Below are 24,699 nucleotides of genomic sequence, written 5' to 3' on the forward strand. Positions count from 1 at the left end.
TTGTCTGCCGAATGAAAAATGTTTTCCATGGATGGTTCACTGGGATTGCATTTCATCATGATGGCTATATTTTGTGCCACTTTTAAAGACAACAGGCTTCCCGTTCTTGTTGATTTTTGCTCACGTATAATGTTGTGAGTAGTAAAGAATATGGGATGTCATCCAATGTGGACTGTGGGTTTAACTGAGCTCTGAATACTTAGGGTATTTTTAGAGTTGTAAAAAACGCTGGATCTAAATAAGTCATGAAACATTTGAGGGATTCATTGAAACTAAATGAATTTTGTCACGAAGGAGCTGTCCACTGTACACGATGCGCATCAACCACACGCTGTATTCCCGAGTCCACCAAAGGATTTATGTTCTGGCAAAAAAAGCTGTTCTAGCAAACTGCGAAGCATTTATCTTATGTGTTGTCTCGATATCATATCACCTTCTAATGCTCTTTAGCATTGTAATACAAGAGAGAGCTCATTCATCTTCTGAGAGAGTGCTTAGGGGTGATGATGTCATTAATACTTCCTTGACTCTCATCGCTGACCTATTGCCTCTGCCTCCGAACTTCCTCATGTCATGGGCACTGGTACCAGAAGTTCACATGCCATGCTAAAATGCTGAAAATAAGTCCCTAGCTAATATTTTCCCTTGAAAAGGAACATTCTGAAATGTCAAGTCAAAACTATAATATTAAATACTTGGCTTCACTTTGCTTTTGTCTTGGTCAATGGGTACTATTGTCTCGGTTAGAACTATTGCCAGTCTGCAGACTTCTCCTTATAGCCTGCATAGGCACTACATTTCATAGGGGAATAGACATGATCTAATGATAAAGATAAAATTGTGGGAACTTTCAGTCAAGGAATACCAATGAAAAATGAAGTTTTAGTAAAGAACCACTGGGATTGCCTGTTAGAAGAGCATTGCAACTCTTAATTCAGACACCAAAGGGTCAACCCAGTCAAGAGCGGCCATCTCTTATGGTATCCAGGAAGAAAACATCTCTCTCCAAATGTACACGGTGCATCTTGTTTTATCGTACTGCTTTCAGTGTTGGCATTTAGAAAAAGAAAATCATTTGTATAAGCAATTGAAATGTTAAGATATGTAATCTGCAGCAAACACAGTAAACTACTGAAAATATAACAGTGTAAAGGGGCAGGAGAGATCCTTCAAAAGATGACACCACTCGCATAGAAATTAAAACTTCAGTGGTGAGCAAACAAACTGAGGTGGACGATGTCCACGTTCCATAATAACAATTTAATAATCAGCAAGAAGATGGAAATGTGCCATGCCAGTGTCATGGGTTAATCGATGGCAGATACCAACAAACCAGATTTATTCTCAGAGTTAAACACTTAAGTTTCCACAGGCCCCTTCCCAACTGAGGATCACAGCCAGACTCTAAGGCACTAAATGACCCTACCACCTGCTCTGTAATAAGCTGACCTTATAAATAAAATACGGAAAGCTGATATGAGGCAACAAAAAGAACAAACACCAAAGTGCAAATGCAAGCAGGCACCTAACCATTAACGGTGAGAATCAATGATTCAGATACCTCTGAACCACAAAGGTGATAAATTCAGATTGATAAAGAAAACAATATCCTGTTCAAAGAGTTGCAAATACTTCTGCTAAGAAAAATAAAGCAAATTAAAGACAACAGTCTGTCCTTGAGAGTTGAACTTCTTATCTGTATCTCCTGTTGGTTCAGCACCCACGATTTTTACTCTGCATTTCAGGTGGAGTCTGGCTGGTCATGTAACAATGCTGGTAAAGATGCTGAAGTTCAGGAGTGCAGGGTCTCGATGGGCAGTAATGTAGGACCTTTGAAATACGCTGATATTTGAGTCTGGCATCAACAACCAAAGTATCTGCCAAGTCATGAGAATAGTTCTGTTGCTAAGGTTGGAGGGAGTCATCATTTATGTTAGGTCTTCTAATCAACAGGGAAAAGGTGGATGGAGAGGAACATGTAGTAGGAAATTACTCAGGTGGCAATCGACTCCTGCGCCTACTGAAGTCACCAGAACAATTTCCACCAGTGCGACATCATAGCCTGTCCTGTCATATCCTCTTCTACCTTATTCTTTATTGCAAACAGAGATGACTGGACATCAAAAGCCATATTTAACTTCATGTTTAAGCTCTTCAGCACGTCAAATTTTAATCCATAAACCCAATCTCTCATCTACCGAGATCATAGGGCTGGAATCTTTTGATCCATCAAACTCTCATCTATCCAGATCCTAGAGCACTTGAGCTGACAGTCAAGACTCCCAAAGGGGGTAGATATCTATCTTCTTTGCAAGCAGAGAAATTCTCTGGCATTTCCAGTTGTCTGAAACACCATCAAGATCAAGAAAAGGAGTGAGTTTTCACACTGTCGAGAAAGCTCTAGCACTGATCTCCAAAGGGCAGCGAGCAGTCTATCAACAGCTACCTCTTTAATTATGCAACCCAATCTTCCATGCCATGTTTGATTTCCCAAGGCAACCTCTATGTCACCCAAGTGAGTCATAGAGTCATGGGTTTGGAAGGGACTTCAGGACTTATCTGGTCCAAGTCTCTGCACAGATGCAGAATGGGCTCTTCCTAAACCACCCGAGACAGACGACAAACCAGCCTATCCCTGAAAACCTCCAACGAAGGAGAAGTTCAATCCCCAGTCTCTTACAATCTCCAAAAGCATTAGAACACAAGGTAAGTCAGACTCATGTAGTCTTCATTCAGTTCTACTTATCAGCTTTCAACCTAGGGGCTCTAAAAAACCCAGCCATCTTCTTGCACCAGAATGCCATACTCCCACAAGATTATACTGCACCCAATTCGTGTCTCATTTACAGTCAAGAAACAGGTTTTTTCCCCATTTGCACAAATGCAGCTGAGTATGTTATTGATAGCAGTGTTTCTATTTAAACCATTACATCAAAGGGTTGTCACAGCTACTTTCATTTGAAAATGCATTGTGGGGAAACAAATTTACAAAGTCCCATGCCTGGGTGATGCCTACAGATGTACTATTTCAAAGCCAAGCAAAAGCAGGTAATGAAACTCATGCACATTGTTTAGAAAATTTACCCCAAACTATTTGTGTTGGCACCTGTGATAGTTTGAAGCGGATGTTAGTCTTCAAGTCTAATGAGTTTTTCTAGGTTTGTTTTTCCTTTTGGCATATGTAAGATTTCCCGATAGCTCTTACTCAGCTACTCTCAGCAGCATTAACATTCCTATGCCTTAAAAACAGCTGCAGATGAAAGTTGCAGAAAAGCAGCACTGTTCCTCTTATTCCTACTGCACTCGCTCCGTGCCCCTGGATTTTTGGAAAGATGTCAGTGTTCCTTTATGGGAAAAATACGAATGTTTTGAATGATTTGGAGGGCCTGGACTTCAGTGAATATAGTAAGAATTTGATAGGAACTGCACTGTCAATGCCTAAACATTGTATTCTGAGACATTTGATAGACATCACTGAGCTAGCTCTTTCAGAAGGCTTACTCAGGAGAATCAATTCTTCTATCTATTAGTAGGGATTATCTGATATAGATTTTGGGGACAACATTTCAGAAAAGGATTTTAATGTCGGAGGTGCAAGTGGCAGAATGCACTGTGAAATCGGGGGGGGTGACATTTACTTTCTACCACTTTGCACTTGTGAGCCACATTTCCGCCCCTTTTAAAAAGTTAGCACATTAGGACATATCAGGAGTTTACTGGGTGACATATTCCACTTGCCCACATTTAAATCTGTAAAAGAATCCAATTATAATTAGATTAGGCCAGAACCTTAGCTAATATCCATCAGCACCAATACATGGGACACAGAGTGTTAATTATATTCTTGCTGTGCATCATTTTCTGTATTTTGCTTGAATGGGTGCACTTATTTCTATGAGTATTTGTTCTAAATGTAAACACACATGCACATAGATATATATCTATATAGAGATCTATATATAGAGAGATCTCTCTCTCTCTCTATATATATATATATTTATCTCTATATATAGAGATAGATAGCTATATAAGATAGGTATAAATATAAATATAGATACAGATATAGATATCTATAAGTGATTTAGCAGCTATTTTCTGGAAAAATATATGAACTCATATATATATACACACATGCTGTTCATTTAGAAATCCCAACAGACAGAACAACAACAAAACAACACAAAAAACCCAAGAGGGAAGAGCTAAGATTAGAGAAACTGTCATTTGTTTTCTGACAATGAAAGTTTCTGGGTTGTACATCTCCTATAAGAAGAGTGACTAGTTAGACTCAGAAATATAGTTCAGCTTTAATAGCAATATAGAAACTGAAAAATAAGAAGGATTGAGATTCTGACCTACAATAATATTCTACTATGTTCTACCCAGAATGAGTGCATAAAAATGTTGAAATAGAGACTGGAATAATGTTGGTAGGTTTTAGTATTACAGTTAAAACACTGCTCAGTCATAACCCCTACAAATGAGTACATTCACTTACATTTTATCATCGGTATAATTAAAAAAAAAGTCTCTTGAAAGGGGCATTCTCATTACAACGAAGGACCACTTCAGACCCAATTGAAATGAAAAGACAGAGCATAGATTAGGTGTAGATACCAAGTGGTAATTTCTAGGGAAGCATAAAATGCCAAATGTGTAACAATTATATTTTATAACTATGTGTTCAAAGGACTTAATAGTATTTTATTGCAGAGAGAGGCTTTAGCTCAAGCAGAAGTACTTCACTGAAGTGCCTCCCAGCTTGTACCATTAAAAGACTTTTTTCAACTTTCTTGATTATCAGAAACAAAAAGATTTTTTTTTTACCTTGTGGCCTTAAAAATTTAGCTGTAGCAACCCAAAGCAAACAGGGTCCTTATGACGGTGAATTTCTACTGGAATTGGGAAAAGCAGACATGGCTGCCTTTCGACTGGTGAATGAAATGATTCCTGTTTGAAAGTCTTCATTAGACTCAATCAAAAAAATAATAAAAGGAAAAAAGGAAAAAAGCAAGGTAACAAATTTCATGTGAATGTTTCAAAAAACGTTTTCCTTTTTTTTCAAAATAAATATTCCTCTAACCTTTTTTTGACAATCAAAAACTATCACACAGCTATGGTGCTGAAAACTCTCAATCTCAATGAAAATTTGTCCAAAAAAATTCAATATTTTTCCCAACCAAAAAAAATAAAAATAAAAATACAGGCAACCCCCACTTAACACTGTTTCACTTAGCGCTATTTCGCTGTAATGCTCATTCAAAATTGATACCTGATTTTACTTAGCGCTCAGCGAGTTTCATTATATAACACTCACAGTCGCTATCTTGGGCCATTAAAAACAATTGTGCTCACCATCTTGGGTCATCAAATACTTTTGGTTTTGCTTAACGCTCTGTTTTACAGGAACCAATTAAGAGCGCTAAGTGGGGGTTGCCTGTATTGGTTGAAAACTCAGAATTTGGACGATTTTGAGCAGCCTCAGTCTGTACAGAAAGTGAAGGGCCTTTGGGCTACATAAGACTATATCATACAACCCAACAAAGATATTATTCTTAATAAGCAGATATTCAGCTTGACCAAAAACTGAAACTTCTGAAATTCCAACATTTTCAATATTGCAAATGTTAAACACTATTATATGCCGCATGGATGAGCATTGCTTTATATAATGATTCTGTGTTCTGGTCCTATTTCCCCATTGTTCAATGTCTTAATGCATCATCAGTAAACACAGATCTATCCTGAAAATGTGGCTTAAAACAAAGCCAAAACGCATATCCTGACTTACACAGGTAGGATAAGATTGTTCTCTATTTTACTTGGAAGATGTTTCAGTCTAGATGAGTTATATCAACATAAGTTACATGATTGACTTTTACAACAGAAAGAAAAGGTTGTACTCAAACAACTGTTATTGCCTCAATGGAAAAAAAAAATCAATGAAAGTAAAATGAACAGGAGATTTTGTCTGAGTTGCAGTTAATACTACTGAAGAGCTATGGATATTAAAAGGTCAACAAATAAATTAGTCCAAGTGTTATGAAATGAATGATTTGGCTTATAATTGTATTGAGTGCAAATTGTTCACTGCCTATTAGACCAGGTAATTTTTAGCCATGGTGCCTCAATTACTGTTCCATAAGCAATAATATAGTTGTAAGAGCCAGCGGTTCGATCGAGTGACCTCTGAGAAGCTGCCTGGGACAGCTGACTTTACTATGATGGATCACTAAGCTTGATCTCCAAATGGTGCCAAACCTTCCCTTTCTGTGAGGAGATCTCATAAAAGAAACATTACTGCTTGATTCATTTTACCAAAATGTTTGACTTTTCAAGTGTCAGCAGATAAGTATAGATTGTGAAGCCCTGTATTTCTTAGAAGAGTTATGACAACGGCATCCTATTGCTTCTAGCGCACTCTGCTAAATGGCATCATGATGGTAAGCCGGGCGCGCGTTTTACTGCTCAGGTGGAGCGTGTTGCACAAAATATACAGCGCTCATATTTTACATCAGAAAGCCGACCACTGTTTATGACCTGGAACTAGATTAGAAATGGAAGCTGGAGGCAAATGCCCTCATTGTGTTGCACACCTTTCCCGTGCCTTCCCGCCACAACGCTCCACCCACCTTGCTACTGAGTTACATTTCCTGCCCTATACCTCCAGGAGAGATGCCCTTGATCTAGCACCCGGATTCTCTCTGCCTCTCCAGGCTTTTTTTCCTGAACAAGAAGGTTGACTGAGTAAGGTGAAGAAAGGCCCTTATTTGTGCCAGCTGGGCAAAAGTTTGTAGAGTATGGGAAAAGGGGCTTTTATAAAGCATACCGATAGGGTCTAAGACATGGAACAGGCCATGATAGCAGCTTAAAGGGCTAAAATAAACAAGTAGTGAGAAAAAACCTTGCCCCATTTTACAAATGAGGAGGCTAAGACACAAAAGATGATGAAGGTCGCTCAAAGCAGTGTAAGGAGTCTGCCGAAGAGCGAGATGGGGAACTCAGTTCCTTATCCTCAGGCAATCATAACTAACATGTCTTTCCACTCAGTCTCACTATATCTTTAGCCCTGAAGGCATGTCAGGTGCTTCTCAAAACACTTACCCCTCAGAAAGGATGAGCTCTCCCACTGTAGAGAAGCTCTTTTTGGCTAGGGACAGAAATTACACAAACCGGTACAAGTGATCAGAAACCAGTTCCAATCTGTAACATAACAGAAGTTCAGCGCACATAAACTGCTTTCAAAATGGCCAAAACCAGTTTAAGAAAAACCTGGATAGATGTAGTATCAGACTGAACTGATTTAGTTTAAATTGGTTTGTTGAACTTCTGTCCCAAATCCCCTTCAGATTCCAAGGTCATTCACAGTCCCCCCAGCATCCCAGGATGCTTTGCTCCTGCCCTGCAGGGCCCCCCTCCCCCTCAGGGTGGGCAGGCTAGCCTTGGCCCAAGCTGTCTGTTCCAACCTAGCATGGAGGAGTGCTCTAGCAGCCCCCAGCTTCTGCAGGCAAGTGGCTGCATTTCTGGAATCAAAAGTGAATGTCTGTTCACTCACTTATTGGTTCAATCTACGCAGCTTAGACTAACCTGCAAAGATTGAATTGATTTAACCTCAGGCTTTTTGACGATCTGTACTTAGCCTTTGTTTCTGGATGTCCCACTGCCCTCAAAGCAATGTAGCAAGGCCAATTTGTATGCAAGTTTAAGAATACACAGGCAATGCCTCAATTAAGGAGTGCTAGACAATTATAATGTCACTCACACCATTACCCAGAGAACTCTGTCATTTCCTACTCCCTGTACTCATCTTCCAGGTGCTGGTTTACTCAGGTAGGAAAGATCAGGTAGGAATGACTTGAGTAGGTAGATCTGGCCTTGGTGCATGTTGAGGGTGGGCAGGGGAATGGGCTGCAAAAGGGTGATTACATGCTTTGCACTCAGGATGGAGGAATGAAATAAGTCCTGTTGGACTTCTGCGAGGATGATCACAGTATGTACCACAACCCGTGAAAGGAGGATGCAAATGCTGCACTTCTCCTTTGCCCAACAATGCAACACTGCCACTGCTGCAGTGCAAATCTGCAGTGCTAGGAGCAGGTTAGCTGGCTGCAGTTACAGTGGCTTCTGGTTTAGGGCATGGCCCACGGGGAGCCATGCATTGTGGTTCGGGATGCTGCTATGGGGGGGTGGTGAATTGAGCCTGTTGATGTGGCCCTGCTTATCCCTCCCATGCTGCTGCCCCTCTTCCATATAGGTAATGAGCTGAAGACTTAAGTGCAAGCGCTGAATTAACAAATAATCTGTGCATAAGGAACTAAAGCAATAGAAGCGTAATTGGACTATGCTGTACCGCATACAACCGAGTCCTACTCATACTGTCGCTCGGCTATATTTATGATAAATCACTAAACACAAATGCTCTATCGGGAGGGCGATTTTCCATTTCATCCCTCCATTGAGCAAAAGAGTGCCGCGTGACTTGAGTCTGAATTTCAATTTTACCAGCATACAGTTGAACTGAATATTATTTGGCACAAGGCAGTGTACAACTGAGCCACTAAATGGCTGATTTACTAAATTATTATTAGATGAGCCCTTGCTGTTCCAAGTGAAAGTGCAGTCACTGTCTCCCTTCATGGTGTGTTCAAATTGTTCTGTGTTTAAATATTCAGCATGAGGCTAATGTGAACTGATGAACTGAGACTACAAACATTCACTTTCAATACAGACAGGGAGACAGCGATGCAACATATCATGTGGCCTGCAGAGGTGAAAATGATTTATATTTAAGGATGTTGCTGCCTACTCCCATTACTTTAAGGTACTCTTAATTAGCCTGGTGTTTGAATGAGTAATTCAGGAATGTAGCAAAAACCCAGCTGCGTGGTTATGGAAGCTCCCGAATTCCAATGAAGTGATGTTTTCGTCTGAATTTCCCTTTCTCCCCACTCCAAACCTCAGGGACATGTCTGCCGCCACCCTCGGTTGGGAACTCAGGATCTGATTTTTAAGAGCTGCAGGCACGATCCTGCCCTGACAAGGGCTGACCCACCAGTCGGTCTGCAATGTGCCGTTTGGGGATCATCTGACTTTTCCAGAAAAGAAAAAAAAAACGAAATAATTTCTTTACTGCCACCTGCTGGAGTCGACAATAACCCTTTGTCATACTGAAAGAACAGGCATCCTCACTTAGAGGACAGTTACGGCGAGCATTTAAAATACGGTGATCCAAGACACTTACAGTAGATTAGAATTTTTTATTGGTACTGTGTTGCCATAACAACATAAAGACAGCAGATGACTTAAGCTAAGCTTGCAAAGCAAAAGGCTGCTCATCTGGCAGTTAAAATGAATACAGTTCACTTCACAAGTTCCCCATATGGACCCTTAGTGTATGGTAATGAGGATACCATATGGTGGGAGAAAATGCACAGAGAACAATTGTGCTCGACTGGATGAGTGAACCGAGTAGGAACTTAGGAGGAAACACAGGAGAGAGACGTGTGCGTGTGCTCTCTCACTCAAGGGCTTCTTTCAGACGGGGCTCTCTCTTTTCTTAATCTGCTCCTTAATATATACACGTATAGAAATAACAAAGAAACATATTGCACATTCTGCAACATCATTCATCATAAACTGTCAGCAGTGTTTGTAAATCAGCTTGGAGAGATCTTATAAATTTGTAATTCTTAAGAGGTAACAGTGCTAAGTTTTTAGACAAAGTGCAGGAAAATTTAAGCACTTTGACAAGTAGAAACATTAGTGGTAATCATTTTAAAAACACTTGGATCTTTTTTTGCCTGCATGTTTAACTGTAAATAATGCTGGAATGAATAAAAGCTTCAGGGGAGGGGCGGGGGGAGGAATGGAAGAGAATAAATAATTTTTTTATTATATTTCCAAAAGGATAGCAAATAATACTTGATCAGAACCTCCTGCGTGTTGGATTTATCTATATGCACACGCCATACCGTACTAACCAGCCTCTAAACCTGGTAAGACAGCTTGCTAAAGGCTGCAAAGTCAATTTTGTACTACACATGCTTCATAAAAGATGAATATAAATGCATTAGTTAGACACGGTGAGCTAAATTAGAAGGTCAGGCAGGGCTGGAAGGGCTGAAAAATCACACAACCAATGACTGTAATTACTCTTTTTTTAAGTCTATTAAGTGGTGTTGTTCTATCAAGGCTCAGGGGTATAGGACATGAAGTACAAGATAAAGTAATGTGTATTTATTACTCCCACAGGATCAATTTACTAGATATTTTCAGCTCCACGGAGCAAAATACACAAATGCAGCCTTTGTTACTTTCCTCAAACTGTGGCTTATTTTCTTTAAAAGCACTGCTGCTTGAAAGAAACATGTTCACCTGGCAAGTGTCCTCCTGCTTCCACCCTTTCATTGTTGGACTTCTTTTTTTTTTTTTTTTAAACGGTATTAAAAAGAAAAGACGGGAGCACCTGAGCTCGCAGGGATCGGTCTTACGGGTTGTTCAAACAAGTGGTCCAAGTTGCTCGTGTGCAAGGCGCAGACTTAACCTGGAAAGTGCAGTCTCGGTCGAGATGTCTGCCGCAGGCGAGCAGAGCGCAGGAATGGGGAACGGCGCATAGATCCTTGTCGCCCTGATGTATTAAAGTTTGGTCGTAGGCTCTAAATTACACCATCTGCTCTGATCATTTGCTGAGTAAATGCTGACCCACTTACAAAGAAAACTCACTGAAATGTGTACGTACGCTGCTGACCTTCAGAAAAGAAAGGGCTCCTTGCCAGCAATTTGTATACGACTCTGCCCTTCAGCTATCGGCGCGCCACTGCTCCTGAGCTCTCTCACGTCTCGGACTCTGCACATATTCCCGGACAACTTCCCCCCTACACACACACTTTACAAAGGAAGAGGGCGAAATGATCAAAGCTGCTTAAAGCATCTGGATGCAGGTCTTAACAGCACTGAAAATGTTTACTGCAGCACAGGGGTTTGTTGGGGTTTTTTTGCTTAAACAATTCTCCTAAGTGCCCTAATTGTTGTAAATGGAAGTAAACTGTTAGTCGGATTTCCAGGACAACCCATATCCTTCCAAGCCTCCCATTTACTGGGTAGAGTCTGTCAGCTACACGGCAGGATTAAACCCTGACATAGGGCTGTGCATCAGGCTATGGTGAAAGAAGAGAAACACAAGGAAGACCCCAAACCAGCTGCATCTCGCTCAGTAGCAGGAAAGCAAGGGAATTTGAGTTTTAACTCACTTTCATGAGTTGAATTCAACCCCTTGCCCTGCCAATAGACTTCCACACAAACCACTGACCTGACACTGAGGTTAACATTTGAGTTACTTGCCCTTGCTTCTGTTTCGAGCCTGAGATAGATACCTTGGACCAGGCAACCCAAGGTCGGAGCCTGCTTTTCCAGTGGAGGGACTAAACTTCCTCCCTCCCATGGTCGTAGCTGCTTCCGTTTCTTAGGAGATGCCTTTTTCCTGAGTACGCCTTAAGGGAACAAGGGCTTTAAATCTCCAGCAGCAATGGTGGAGATGTTTTTATCAATGGAAAAGCAAGGATTACACGTCTTTATAGAGACAGAAAGTGCTAGTAAATTGGGGAGGTTACAGTGAAAATAGGGTAAAAGCAATATCTGAAGCATCCTCCCTTCTGCTGTTCCTCCTTTGCGTTTTCCCTGGGCCTCCATCCACCTTAAGGACCAAAGCCGTCTGGCCCACGACTCTCCTGTGAGTTGCCCGTGAGAATTGCCTGCGGTGGACCCCAAAGCCCGGCCTGGCTTAACGACTAGGGGGAGAGCACGGCGCGGCATTCGCCCGGCCCCCAAGCTCACTGCGTCCTTCATCCTGCTTCTGGAGCCAGCAACCAGTGTTGGGAATTGAAGCACCAACGCCTCGAATGCAGACGCTGACATGTGCCAGCCCCTGGTGCCTCCAGCCTCTGCACGCAGAATAGTAATGAGTCGTGAACTTGAGGCCCAACCTTCAAGCTCTGACACATGTAAGTGCCAAAAAACAAAGAGGAGTTTATCTTCTCCCTGCCTTCTTCTGGCTTTGTACAAGAACAGCAGCTCCAGCCAGTCTTGAAATAGCAACCTGGTCACAATACTCTTTGCTATCGTGTTTACACAGGTTGGGATCACACCAAAGACATCACAAACATCATTTCCCTGCATTTACAGACTTTAAATGCTTGTTAGGAAAAAAATTGTCTCGAGGAAGAAATTAAAACATAGGGTAAGAGACACAGGCTGGGTTATTTCTACAATACTTGGCTCATCTTTCCTTAACACCTTTCCCTCTAAAAGTATTTTTATAAACACCACTCTCTAAACTGACAGCCTTTGTGAAACGTTGTCATCCTCGCTCTTCAGACCAAAAAGCTAGTGACCCTGAGACACCGTGCCAGTAAGTGGCTTGCTCGGCATGACCGTGGCAAAGCTGAGGACCGAACCCAGGAAGCCTGAGTCTCAGCCCCACGGGCTCCCTGCTAAACACCGCGTTATCTCTCTACACAGAGGAAGACATGCCAAATCCTTTAACACCTTGGAAGGCAGCGGATGAGAGGGAGGGAGTGTTAAGAAATACCGCACATGGCATAACCGATGAATTTACACCTGGGATTACTTAAACCCGAATCTGGTAGAATAGTTTGCAGCTCCAATGAAGTGAAACAAACCTGACGGCTGCAGATTTCGTTCGGATCCTGTGCAAAACAGCACCACTACTACCAGAGACCTACACAGCCTGGTGAGGACTGAGTCTGTCAGTCAAGACAGGTTCATCCCCTTCAAGCAGACCTCTGGTCTCTTGGGCGAGTGTCTGATGGAGAAGCCCCAAGTTAAGCTACTTTTCAGTGAGTGGACTTTGCTCCATGTTTGATTGCTTTTCACAAGCCAGAAATTAAAATATCCTCTGCAGTATCCCTCATGATTGAGCCTTGCAAAGGCTTTGCTGCTAGGTATCATAGTTTGATCCCTTGAGGTCATGCAGAGAAAGACCATAATAAAAAGAGAGGAGAGTCCAAGGAGGTAGATGCAGTGCTGCAAGAGAAGACGGACTTGTCAAGAGGTTGGGTTCTTCTTCCACGGGGGAATCCAACTTTTTAAATGAAAACAATGCAATGTCCCCAAAACGTTTGGGCTCCAGCTCTGATAGCGGATGCTACACTGCTAGGGGACCTGATCTCAAAACGGCACGGCCGCATCACAACACCAGGCCAGACCCTGGAAGGTCCTCTCCATGAGCGTGAGCAGAAGGAGAGAGCCCACCTCCCGCAAAAAAGGATGATCCATTGCAACATCGAATTGACTAACCCGTAATAAAAAAGTGCAGCCCCACTTTACATCCAACCTCTTACTGGAAAGTAGGAAGTGAGGCGCTCTGCTATTTGAAAGCAAACCTTGTGGTTCCTGCTTCCTTGGGTCTCGCAAATCCCGAGAGCCTCTTAGGCACTGCGCTATTGTTGTCAGCTTCTCTCAGCGGGCACATCCTTGGCTGCAGACACAAGAGATTTGTGCAGAAGGAAGGATGCTGCTCGTCTCAGGGAAGAACTACAACCTTTGCTACAACAGCATGCCGCGGGCATGTCTCACAGGCACAGAAGGGACCGAGAGTTTCTGTACAGGAAACAGAGCCAAGGAGAAACCGAAGCGTAGACAGCGCCTTTTCTTCTAATTTCTCTGGAGGCAGGAAAGAAGGGCAGCATGCCAATCTCAGCACCAGCACCTGCAGCCTCCCCAGTCAAAGACAACAGAGCACTAACAAGGCCTTTAAAATCACCTATCTAATCTCATTTCCGTGTCAATAAACAGAACATAATGAAATGATGAGGCTTATTAACTCTTTTCAGCTTCAAAGCATTTCATAGGCACTATCTAATCAATGTTCACAGCAGACCCCGAGTGTCCTCTTCAATGTTCAGGAAACTGAGGAAGAAAGGTCAAGTTATCTACCCAGGCTGCTGGACTGCAAGATGGGCCAGGGGGCCCCACTCCTCCGGCTTTCTCCTTCAGGACCGCAGTCCTCCCGGTGACTTAGAAGGAGGCTGGGTTGAGAATGAGCCATTCATCAACCCTCCAGTTACAGTCCGTAGTACCCGTTTCAGTGCTGTTTGACCTGTGGCTAAGCAGCAGCCGGCACATGCCCGCAATGCCTGGGGCTCCACAGATTTCATCCAGGGCAGAGCTCTCAGAATTAAATTTTGCAAGGCCTTACCGTGAAACCGGAAAAGGAAGGCAGTGTCTGCCTATAGAAGCACTTGCAAACCGCCTGCCTTCTGGAGTCGCCAAGGAAAAGTTGCCTTGCTGGGGTAAAGCTCTTCTGCAGCAACCCGCAAACAGCACATGCCACGTGGGATCGGAGCTCCAGTGAAGGCGGGTTTGTTGCATGTCTACAGGTGCACATATACTGCACAGTAACTGAAATTACTGCATAGTATAGGTGCGTGTCTACACATGCACACCCATACTGTGCAGTAAATATGATGACTTATGCTGACTTGAGCATAAATTTGATACCTGCATCATGCAGGTATCAAATTTATGCCCAATTAGTTACTGCACAGTAACGCATGTGTAGATGCACTACTGTGGAGTAACACTGTGTATGGATTAACTTGAGACTAACTTAAGTCACAAGTCAGTCCAAACATACCATTAATGTGCTTTAATGCCTGCACATGTAGATGCCATGCTATTCCCCCTTAGTGTGTAGTAACTTACTGTGCAGAAAATTTAAGCTTGCATAAATGCACGTGTAGACATGCGCTATGTCAGCTCCATCCATGTCAGGTATTAGACCAGGACATTACATTAATAAACTTGACTTTGCGGCTTTTGGTACAAAGCAAAAGTGCTTCTTTTCAAACAAAACCCATCAAAGCAGCCAGCTTTGTTATACTTTAATGAAGAAATAAATAAATAGGAAACGCTGTGCTGACCTTTGGCAAACGCTCGGGATCACCAGGGTGTCGTGGAATAACCTTCTGTAACCTCTGGAAGCCATAGTCAATGGTGGGTTCGTTCAGAGCTGAAACAACAACAGACAGCGTCAGGAGATGAGAAATGCAAAGCAAGGTGAGGCTCAGCTGTGACACGCAACAACCATCAACGCACTTCACGGCCAAGACGTGATCACACATCACGCCGTTTTAACTTGAGATCAGCCATAACTCTGAAATCTGGGTTCAAGCACAGTCAACGGTAGATGTGAGACTTCGGTGTAAAATGAAAGCAAAACCTTCCAGCTCAAGTCTATGTGACAAGGGGGCAAACTTCTGGAGCTTTGTAAACAGTTCCCAAACAAAAGGCAATTACCATGTCTGAATGAAATCCACTTGATAAATGCTTTGCATCCCGCGTTTCATGTTTTTCTGTCTTCACATTATAAGAAAAGTCCTTTTAGATTGGAGACAAGAGGACAAAGCAGAAGCGAGGCACTCATGCCAGACTATGTATTTGATGCCACTAGCATGCAGTGATCACGTATGGTTTTTTTTCGGCGAACTAGGGATGAAGCGATGTACTTTTTGTCACTGGCCAGGGCTCAATTCTGTATCCATTACAACGAAGTCTCTTGCAAAATCCTCACTGACTTCAAAAGCCATATCACCAATAATGGAAAAAATAACTACAAGGGTGCCTCTTTTTAAGCTTTTTACATTTTGCCTTTTTTTTTCTTTTTTTATCCAGTTATTTTCAAGACAAAAGGAAAGGGAAGTGGAGAAAGGGTGGAAAGGAGAGATTTTAATTGTTGGGGCAATGTAGGGTTCATAACAGGGAGAAAGGCCCAGATTCTGCACAACTAAACATTTTCTTAAGTCCATCTCTCTTAGCAAATACTTATGCAGCTGCCTAATGAGGATGACAGAGAGACCTAAATTCACACTTAAAGCTGCACATGTGTTTAAACTTTTTAGGACATAAGGGACCCCTTGTTAGACTTGAGACACCTCCCAGAAAAAGCCAACTCTTCACTTTTTACTACAGAGAGACAATAGAGATATCCTTCTGCTGCAAAGGATTCAGAAAGACCACAACAGGTCAGAATGGTTTTAACACTAGATTTCTATTTGAGACCTCTGGTTTTATCTTGTGAATCATGTTTGCAAACCTCACAGTGCAAACACTGTCCTGCAGCACCCTTGAACAGATCTCGAGGCATCCCGGGGTGCTTTGGCGCCGGGTTGAGAGTCACCGATTTAAGCACTGTGCTGAACCGGAGCCAGAGGCAGACGTTCTCAGGCCTCGCTAAACAGCTGCATCAATGTATCTTGATGTTTTCCTGCCAAAATGTGTATAAAAATGTTTATATGCTCTTTTTTTCCCCTAAAAAGACATGTGTCCAGGTCAAACATTTCATGAATTTGAATAAACTCTCTCCAACTCATTCATCTGATAAAAAATGAGAAAATCCTCCCAAATATTTAGCTGATATTTTCAACCAAAATGTTTTAGGGGTTTGTTGGGGGGTTTTCCTTCTTATTTATTTTTGTTTGAATCAATATTCTCCAGTATACTTTAGTGTGATTTTTTTTAAAAGTCAAAACTCCAATGCAAAACAAAATGTTTAACTACATGGGATTTTTTTTTTCTTTTCATTTGGATGGGAAAATCTGAAAGTTTTCATTTTCAGGGAGGCCCAAAACTTTTTTGTTTTTTTTTTTTAATGTACATGTTTCATTTAGATATTTCAGTTCAGGCAATGAAATGCAAAACTGACTACTTTCCGTAGCTTTGTTTACCACCAAATTGTGAATGTAGCTTGCAGGATCCTTTCACTACAATGATGTACTTTGGACTAGATTGCCATCTAATTCATTTGAAGAGGGTCACATTCTACCAGGGCTCTTCACGCTGGGAAGTACTGTGCACATAATGCAGTGACCTATCGGCTCACTCTCATGGCAGAGAACAGAAATATTCAAACTAGGTGAGACTGTTAAAAATAGGATCTCTCCTTAAAACCGGTAAATCTGGCCACGTTCTGCCAGTCTTTCCTTTTATGCGGTAGGTTATGGATTGCACTAAACCCACACCTACACACCACAAAACAGTACCACTGATCCAATTTTAGCCAAACCACATTTTTTCACTCTTTCCCAGCTCAGCCCAGTCGTTAAGCTAATTTAGAAAGCAAAGTGTTCGACTGCTCTTAATTCATTATATTTTTGGCAACTGCATCTCTGCAGCAGGTGCTTGTTTGTGTAACCCAGAGGCCATTTTCTGGCACCATCGCCTTGAATAGCTCCTGTTCTCCATGAGTCTCCCATTGATGTCAATGTAACTACAGTCAGAGCAAGGTGATGGGACAAACACTGGCTGTCAGCGAAGAAACACATGTATTAGCTACAGTTGGACAGACAACAAGCAGAATCAGGATTTGTTTTTTGCTCATTGTAATAGGAACCTTCTGAGTCTATCCCTGAAATAACTCTTGCATCAATGTTCAAATATCAGACCAGAGGTCTTTTAATGGAAGATATTCTCAGAAGATGGGACCTAAAATACCAGAGCAGCCCCCAACATATTCTAGTACAGGCATAGCATCCATTTGGTCTTGCTGGGCTGATGTGCAGGTATATCTAAGTATATTAGAATAATAGAAAATGAGGGTTGAAGGGACCTCAGGAGTCACATCTAGTTCAACCCCTGCTCAAAGCAGGACCAGCCCCAACTACATCATCCCAGACAAGGCTTTGTCTACCCCGCTCTTCAAAACCTCCAAGGATGGAGACTGCACCACCTCTCTGGGTAACCTGGTCCAGTGCTTCACCACCCTCCTCGGCAGAAAATTCATCCTAATATTCAACTTCAACCTCCCTTGCTGCAACTTGAGCCCATTGCTCACATTGTCCACACATGCCCGTAAGTTTGTAGAAACTACAAATACAGGCACAATGAACCTATTTCTAAACCACTAATACCATTATCTTGCAATTTTCTTATAATGCCCTTTATGGAGTATACAATACATCTCTGTTAAAAACTTTCAATCTTCTGACAACTTACTGTTTGCCTTTATTAAAAATTAATATCTGGGCGCTGAGGCAATCGGATGTCCTACAATTCTAATTCAGTGTTGTTTTGTAATTGTGTTAAAGATTTTAGCTCAAGCTTTTCCATCAAACACCTTCCCTCTGTAATTTACTCTTGGTTTTGCTCCTTGTCCCTTTACATCTCCTGGGAAAGTAATTATGGTATACTGGGATATTATAAACGGAGACCAGTTCTGACATCTCCTTGAGATGTCGCAGTCATTTGCTTGCATCTTCCAACACTTTTAAACACATTTGAAATCCACAGACTATTGCCCATAAAATTTATTTTTTTCAGATGACCCATACAAAAGAACTGCAACTCCTTACTCCTAGGAGGAGCTGAGCATCTTCTAGGAGGTCCCGTGCCCTCCCCACTCCCACTGATTTCAGTGATGAGAGAGGGTGTGCAGGATGGGGTCCTTAGCAGCAGGTACCAACTGCCCCCCCCCACTCTTTTCACTCTATAACAATTTGAATCTCGTTATCTCTGACCCAATTGAAAACAACCTGAAATTGCCTTATGTATCCATAGATTTGGCTACAGCACTCCTGTGCTGTTCTGCAGATTTAGGCCAGTGAACTCATTTCACTTACTTTTGGGGCCAACATTTAAACTTGTGTCTCTGGAAACCAGAGTTCAACTGAGACACTGAACCGCAGATATCAGGACCAAACCTGCTCCCACTAAAAAATCTCAGAGAAGCTGTGGACTCTCCATCTCTGCAATTTCTCATGAGCAGGTTGGGCAGATACTTGGCTGGGATGAGGGAGCAGGGGGCTGGATTAGATGCCCTCATGAGGCCCCTTCCAGCCCGACTAGCCGATGATCCTACAATCTCATTTACAGCAGCAAAACACCCAGAGGAATGACATCCCATCCAGTAGTGAATGCAGGAAATCAGATCCTGGCCTAATGGAAGTCTTGCCTCTACCTTTAAGGGGAGCATCCTAAGTCCCCCACTTGCAAAGCCCTAATGCAAAGTGTTTTTCTCCCATCATAACAACTGTTTTCAGACTGCACAACAAAGCCAGCATTTGGGTTCTTGACACCCATCCATACATTAAAAACAAGTTAACATGTATTGTATTTAAAATGCATTCCCACTACCCTAAATTTTAAAAGTACTATTGGAAGTACTACCAACTTCAAAAAACTGTATTAAATTCAAATAGGTCCCAAGGCTAATGGAAGCAATTTGTATACCAACCCAAACTGACTGGCCTACTTTTCAAAATACAGGTATGATAATCTTGTGGTTTTAAAAGGACATTTAAATTGAAAGACTGTGAATTTAGTACATAATTATACCAATAGAACCCTTTAACTTGTCAACTTGTAAATCTAAAAGGCTATCAATCATTTCTAAAGAGGAAATAAACCTTAAAATTCTTTGATTGACAGTGCTTACTTTTTATGTAAAAAAAAAAAAAAAGAAAGAAAAAAAAGTGGAGTAAAGTGGCCAGAAATCCATTTACAAAAGTACATTGTTTTACATAGGTGAGTAAAAAGCCAATAATTACACCTCCAAAAGACACATAAATCAAAGTAAGTACTTTTCCTTCACTTACATATTTTAAGTTGCAGTAAACTTCAGGTAACTTTTTATTAAAATACTTCTCCAAATGTAATGCTTCTTGAAGCTGTTAATAGAGTAGCATTTTCATTTAAGCTAATATAATCATTTTTTCCAAATACGAGATTTAAGCCATTTTTCTCCCTTCCAAACAATAAACTTTCATCCTGTCTCTTGTGTGAATTAACTAAAATTACACCCAGGTGTACAAAATCTGTCTATCTATACCAATGTGTGAGTTAAGGCACAATATTTATTATTCTTCCCATTTTATGAATTACTTCTTAAACCCTTGAGGAAGAACTTTCTTTCGAATTAGACTAACAGAATAAGCCACAATGCTCTTTATATAGCAAATCTGAAGCCATAACTCATAAAATCTAAGGCTTTTAATCAAAAAATGCATAATGTCTATATTCTGAATTCACGTTTTCAAAGAAAATCTTCTTTTTCAACAAAATGCTGCTTCCATCCTTGAGAAAAAATGCTGCCACCATCCCCATAATTTCAATTACTGAATTAATCATTACAATAATTATGCATAGGTAATCTACCGCCTTGAAAAGTCTCTCTTTCTCTTGCTCCCTCTTTTTTCAACCAGTCAGTGGAGAGCTGGGTTTTTTGGTTGGGGTTTTTTTTTTTAATATTTCACATAATGAATTCCTACTGTGTCAATAAAGCTTTGGTCGTTAATTGAATGACTGTCTGATGTATCTGAGAGGGGAATCTGTTTCTCTGGCCATGCTGCCAATGTATGGCAGAATGATCGACACTTAATATCAGCAATTAAAAGAACCTGTTCAAATATCAGATGGAATTCATAGCTTGGGGTAGTCTAGGAGAACTCTTCACCGAGGAAAACTCATTCAGCTGATGCAGAGAGTAATTGAATTAGACACATTTTAACATTATTATTCAAAGAAAAATAAACACCCGCTACAGAGAAGCATTATGGAAATATTTCAGAACGCAAAACACAGCCAGTTAATTCGTTTCCCATGCATTCAGGGTTCCATTGATTCTTTTTGTTTCTCAGTGCAGTTTTTTTTTAATTCTGTTTGACCTAAAACCAATGAGAAACCAGCAACTGGACACACGAACGGGGGCACTCTCTGCTCTGGAGAACATCGCCGGCAGCAAAACTGCACAAAAGGGGGAGGACCACAGGGAAACCAAAAAAGCAAAGAATATCTATCATGAGCTGTACGATACCCGAAATGGGGAAAAACCTGTCTCTGCTCCGCAAGGGTGGAGGGCCCGGATCACACCAGGGTGAATTTAATTGTGCTGGACAAGGTTGCGAGAGGACAGACAAAGGCTGCAGATGGGAATCGCTGCCCCAAAATGCTTCTTTCTAGGGCACTAGGAAGGGTAGAGGGCCAGGGGAAATCTAAGCGAGAGGTGAGAAAATAACTATGGGTCCAATCCCTTACGTCCTCCCAGACATTACCGAGGGAAAGGATAGATGGCATTGCAACAAGAAGGTGCAGCAGTGACTTCAGCCATTGCATGGTAGGGATTGGAGGGATGAAGGAAGATCTTTTACCCCTCGACCTTTTTGTTATGCAAAGTCCATTTTCTTTAGATTCTGGCTCTTCAGGGCAAACAGGTATAATACAGCTTCTAGCTCTGATCCTGCGCTACCAAACGGCTGCTACCCAGGGGTGTCTCAAAGCAGGGCCAGGACATCGGTTGAGAACATTATTTGACAGAAGTGAAAAAAATCGACAATGTGGGCATACAAACCAAGATCAGGTGTATGCACATGCACACGCACACACGGTAGTCACGTGGTACAATTAAAACCTGAATACAAACAATAAGCATTGCCTCTCTCAACGGTACTTTCTACTTGATTGGCACTTCTGCCAAAATCCCACAGCTTTCAGGTTTTTCTCATAGTCCCTTCTCTGCCTCCTAGGATACTGCTGGTTCTTTACAGTCCACAGAAACTTCCCGGAGAGGGTTCACAACCTTATGAACCACACAGACGTTATAAAGATGATATGACATAGTGGGCGCATCTACACATGCACTTTAATGCACAGTAGCTTATATTAATGTGCATTAAAGTGTCACTAAAAAAACTGCTTTTTAATTAGTGTGTATTAAAATAGGCTAAGTGCACTAAGCATCATTTTAAAATGGTGCTCTTTAGTTAATGTGAATTAAGACAGGCTACGTGCATCTTCCTAGGACCTCACAATGGAAGGCACTTTTATATGTGCTGCAGGGATGTGGGAGTTGGTGCTTTAATTAAAGCACTCTCACATCCTATATATCAGCATCCCCAAACTTAAAAATGGCAGCAGGGGTACTTCAAAACTGAAGCTTATTTAACGAGCTTTAATAGAATACCAGCACACCAGAGCAGCCTCCATGCTCGTGTATAGGCTCCCCGAGGTACTAGATTTAACGTGCATTAACTAGAGTGCATTAATGCATGTGTAGACATGCCCATTGTGAGCAAATCCCAGCCAACCCCTTTCATGCACTATGGACACTTCAGGCCCGTTCCGCACAGAAAAGGGAAACAAACCACTTCAGTTACCAAGAGGAAGACGCATATATTGCAGATCTCCAAGCAGAGTTTTCATGGCTAATCCAAGTTTGTTACATGAAAGCGCACAAACATTCAAACTACATTTGTCACTGTTGTGAACGCAACTGGCTGTTTGTAAAGTTTCCTCCCTATTACCTTTCCCTTGAGTTTTTATGGAAAATGGATGTGGGAGGGGTGGCAATGGCTGGCCGGGGGGTTGGTGTTATACAGGTCGTTCCAGAGCTAACTCAGAGTTTCCCTGCTTTTATGGCTTTGGGTTTCTCTTACTTTAACGTATTCTTGTGTGTTTAATTTCCTTTTCTTAATGGCACAGTGACATGATGTCATTTTTTTTTTATTTTACTGGAAACAGAAAGAAACTGAGATGCTAAGAAATGCAATATTTATATTTTATTGCCATTTAACATCCAAACAAGCATCCAATATGTTTGCCAAGTAATAAGTAACATTCTGAGCCAAGTCAAATGACAAATTTAGCACCTGAGTCCCTGAGTTTCCCTAGTGACTTCTCTTTACTTGAACTAAAAGTGCAAAGGACCAGCTTTTGAGAGAGCTCCACTGCGATGCAAAATGTTATTACATGCAAAATATGCCATGGGGTATTTTTTGCATGATGCCAATTTTTCTGCAGTAACTAAGGGCTGTGTTTGACTTTTAACTCTCACAGACTTCAGAGGGTGTTGTAGGTTGGAAGGGAGTGGGCCATGAACACAGGAACTGGCCCCAAATTATCAAACTTACAAGCTCCTTCGGTTTGGGTTCAAATATCCATGCCTGCCACCACTTGGCTTGAGTACCAGCACTGCAACAAAGCATTTTGCAAAACATTAACCCTGCTTAGTCATTCTTGATCCAGTTCAATATGATTTAGTGGAAAATATTTATGATTTACTAGTTTCTGATCTGCTACTGTTGTCTTTCCCTGCCCTGTCCTCTTGCCTCGAGGAGTAAGAGTAGTTCTTAAAACAATCCTTTATCATATGGTTTCTGGATCTTTTAACAAAAACAGGTTTTGAACAGCTTGGCCACATGGGTTCAGATGTGAGTTAACAAAACATAGTGATTGACTCCAGTCAGGAGGATACTAGAATAAGTGATATAAAGGTTGCAGTTGTAACCAGGAGGGAAGAAGCAGTGTTTTCAATCAAATATTTCCAACACAGATATTCAGCAAACTCATTGAAGGACACCATGCAACTTTTGAAGTGGCAGGTCTCAATAGCACTCCCCTTTATACACACAAGTTGTAAACAAAGGCCATGGATTTTAGAGACTGGCACCTAAGGTTGGGCTCTAAAGTCTATGTTTGGGCATCTTTTTCAAACATGGAGACCCAGCTTTATTTTTTAGTCTGATCTGAAATATCAAGACAGATGCAGGGGTGCAGAATGTAACTTATTCCCAGGAAATGCTCCCTTTTCACACCCTCCAAATACATTTTCAATCTTCTGATGTGTTGCTTTGTGGAAATGTTTTATTTGTAACATTTCCTGCATTGCCAATCTGACCATCCCTCTCTTTGCCGGGCATGAGAGCGCTCATTGTGCTCTTGTTACAGAAGTGTAAATCAGAAGCCACCGCGCTGCAGCCAGTGGAGTCATTCCTGATTTACTCTGATGTAACAGGAGAAGAATTTTGCCTACGCAAGTACAAGCCTCTGCACTTACACTACATACCCACGCTTAATTTATGATGTGAAAGCTTAGTCCAAACTCGGTTCTCATATTCACACTTGCCATTTGGTAAAAGAAATATTGAGGACCAAGGGATGCATAAATAAAACGCCTTGTCCTGCTTGAAAGTTAATGACCAGTGTAACCCCTTAGCCTACAGGATCTTAAACCAAGTTCTGCTGTCCTTTGAACTTCAACAGCCCTGCTGATGGCAAGGCAAGAGCAAGTCTCTTCATGCGGAGAGGAGAAATGCACCAGCAATCCTCTGAACACGTGCACACGTGAGGTGCAAGGTAAGGACCGGTGCCGTCTGGCTGCCAAGTGCATCACCCCCAAGTGTCACAAGCCTGGAGCAAACCCTGGGCAATGTTCTTGGAAGAGCGCAACCTTCTCAGAGGCTTAATGTAGATCTCTCCTCCAACTTTATACCTCAGATGAAATCCCTTGAGAAAACTGGAGCTTCCCAGCTTCCATTCATTTTTAGTTTGGAAACTTTACCTTTGATTTGCGTATGCGAAACAATTGAAAGGTTAGTGGCTTCGCAGAGAGCAGAAGAATCATTTTGACTGTAAAGTAGAGGGTGCAGCGTTCAAGTGATTAAAACAAAAGCACTTTAATATTTTCTTTCTAATGCTGAAGGGGAAAAGTCTCACTTTGTAGCTCTCCGTAGTCTCTGGTTTTAACAGCAGCAACATTAGTCACTTCTGTAATTGTTCAGCTTTCTTCCCAAAGAGTTTTGACAGTAACTGTTATCGAGGGGGAAAAAAAAAATCATACCAGCCTGTCTGATAAACATGTTTCCCTGCCCTCACACCCCAGTGAGCACCGTGACACTATACTTTTATCATCGA

The 24,699-nt window shown here is 41.7% G+C and overlaps 1 protein-coding gene across 6 annotated transcripts in view; it reads right to left on the minus strand.

The window, feature by feature from the left end:
* Positions 1-24,699, minus strand: part of EBF1 (early B-cell factor 1) — a 298,865-nt gene that overhangs the window by 19,865 nt on the left and 254,301 nt on the right. For all 6 annotated transcript variants that reach the window (XM_019535303.1, XM_019535301.1, XM_019535300.1 and 3 more), the window contains exon 8: positions 14,940-15,028. In XM_019535303.1, coding sequence (XP_019390848.1) covers positions 14,940-15,028 — 89 coding nt within the window. The remainder of the gene's footprint in view (positions 1-14,939; positions 15,029-24,699) is intronic.

Source organism: Crocodylus porosus, unplaced genomic scaffold (genome assembly GCF_001723895.1).
Source record: "Crocodylus porosus isolate Cpor-Errol unplaced genomic scaffold, CroPor_comp1, whole genome shotgun sequence".
Classification (NCBI taxonomy): domain Eukaryota; kingdom Metazoa; phylum Chordata; order Crocodylia; family Crocodylidae; genus Crocodylus; species Crocodylus porosus.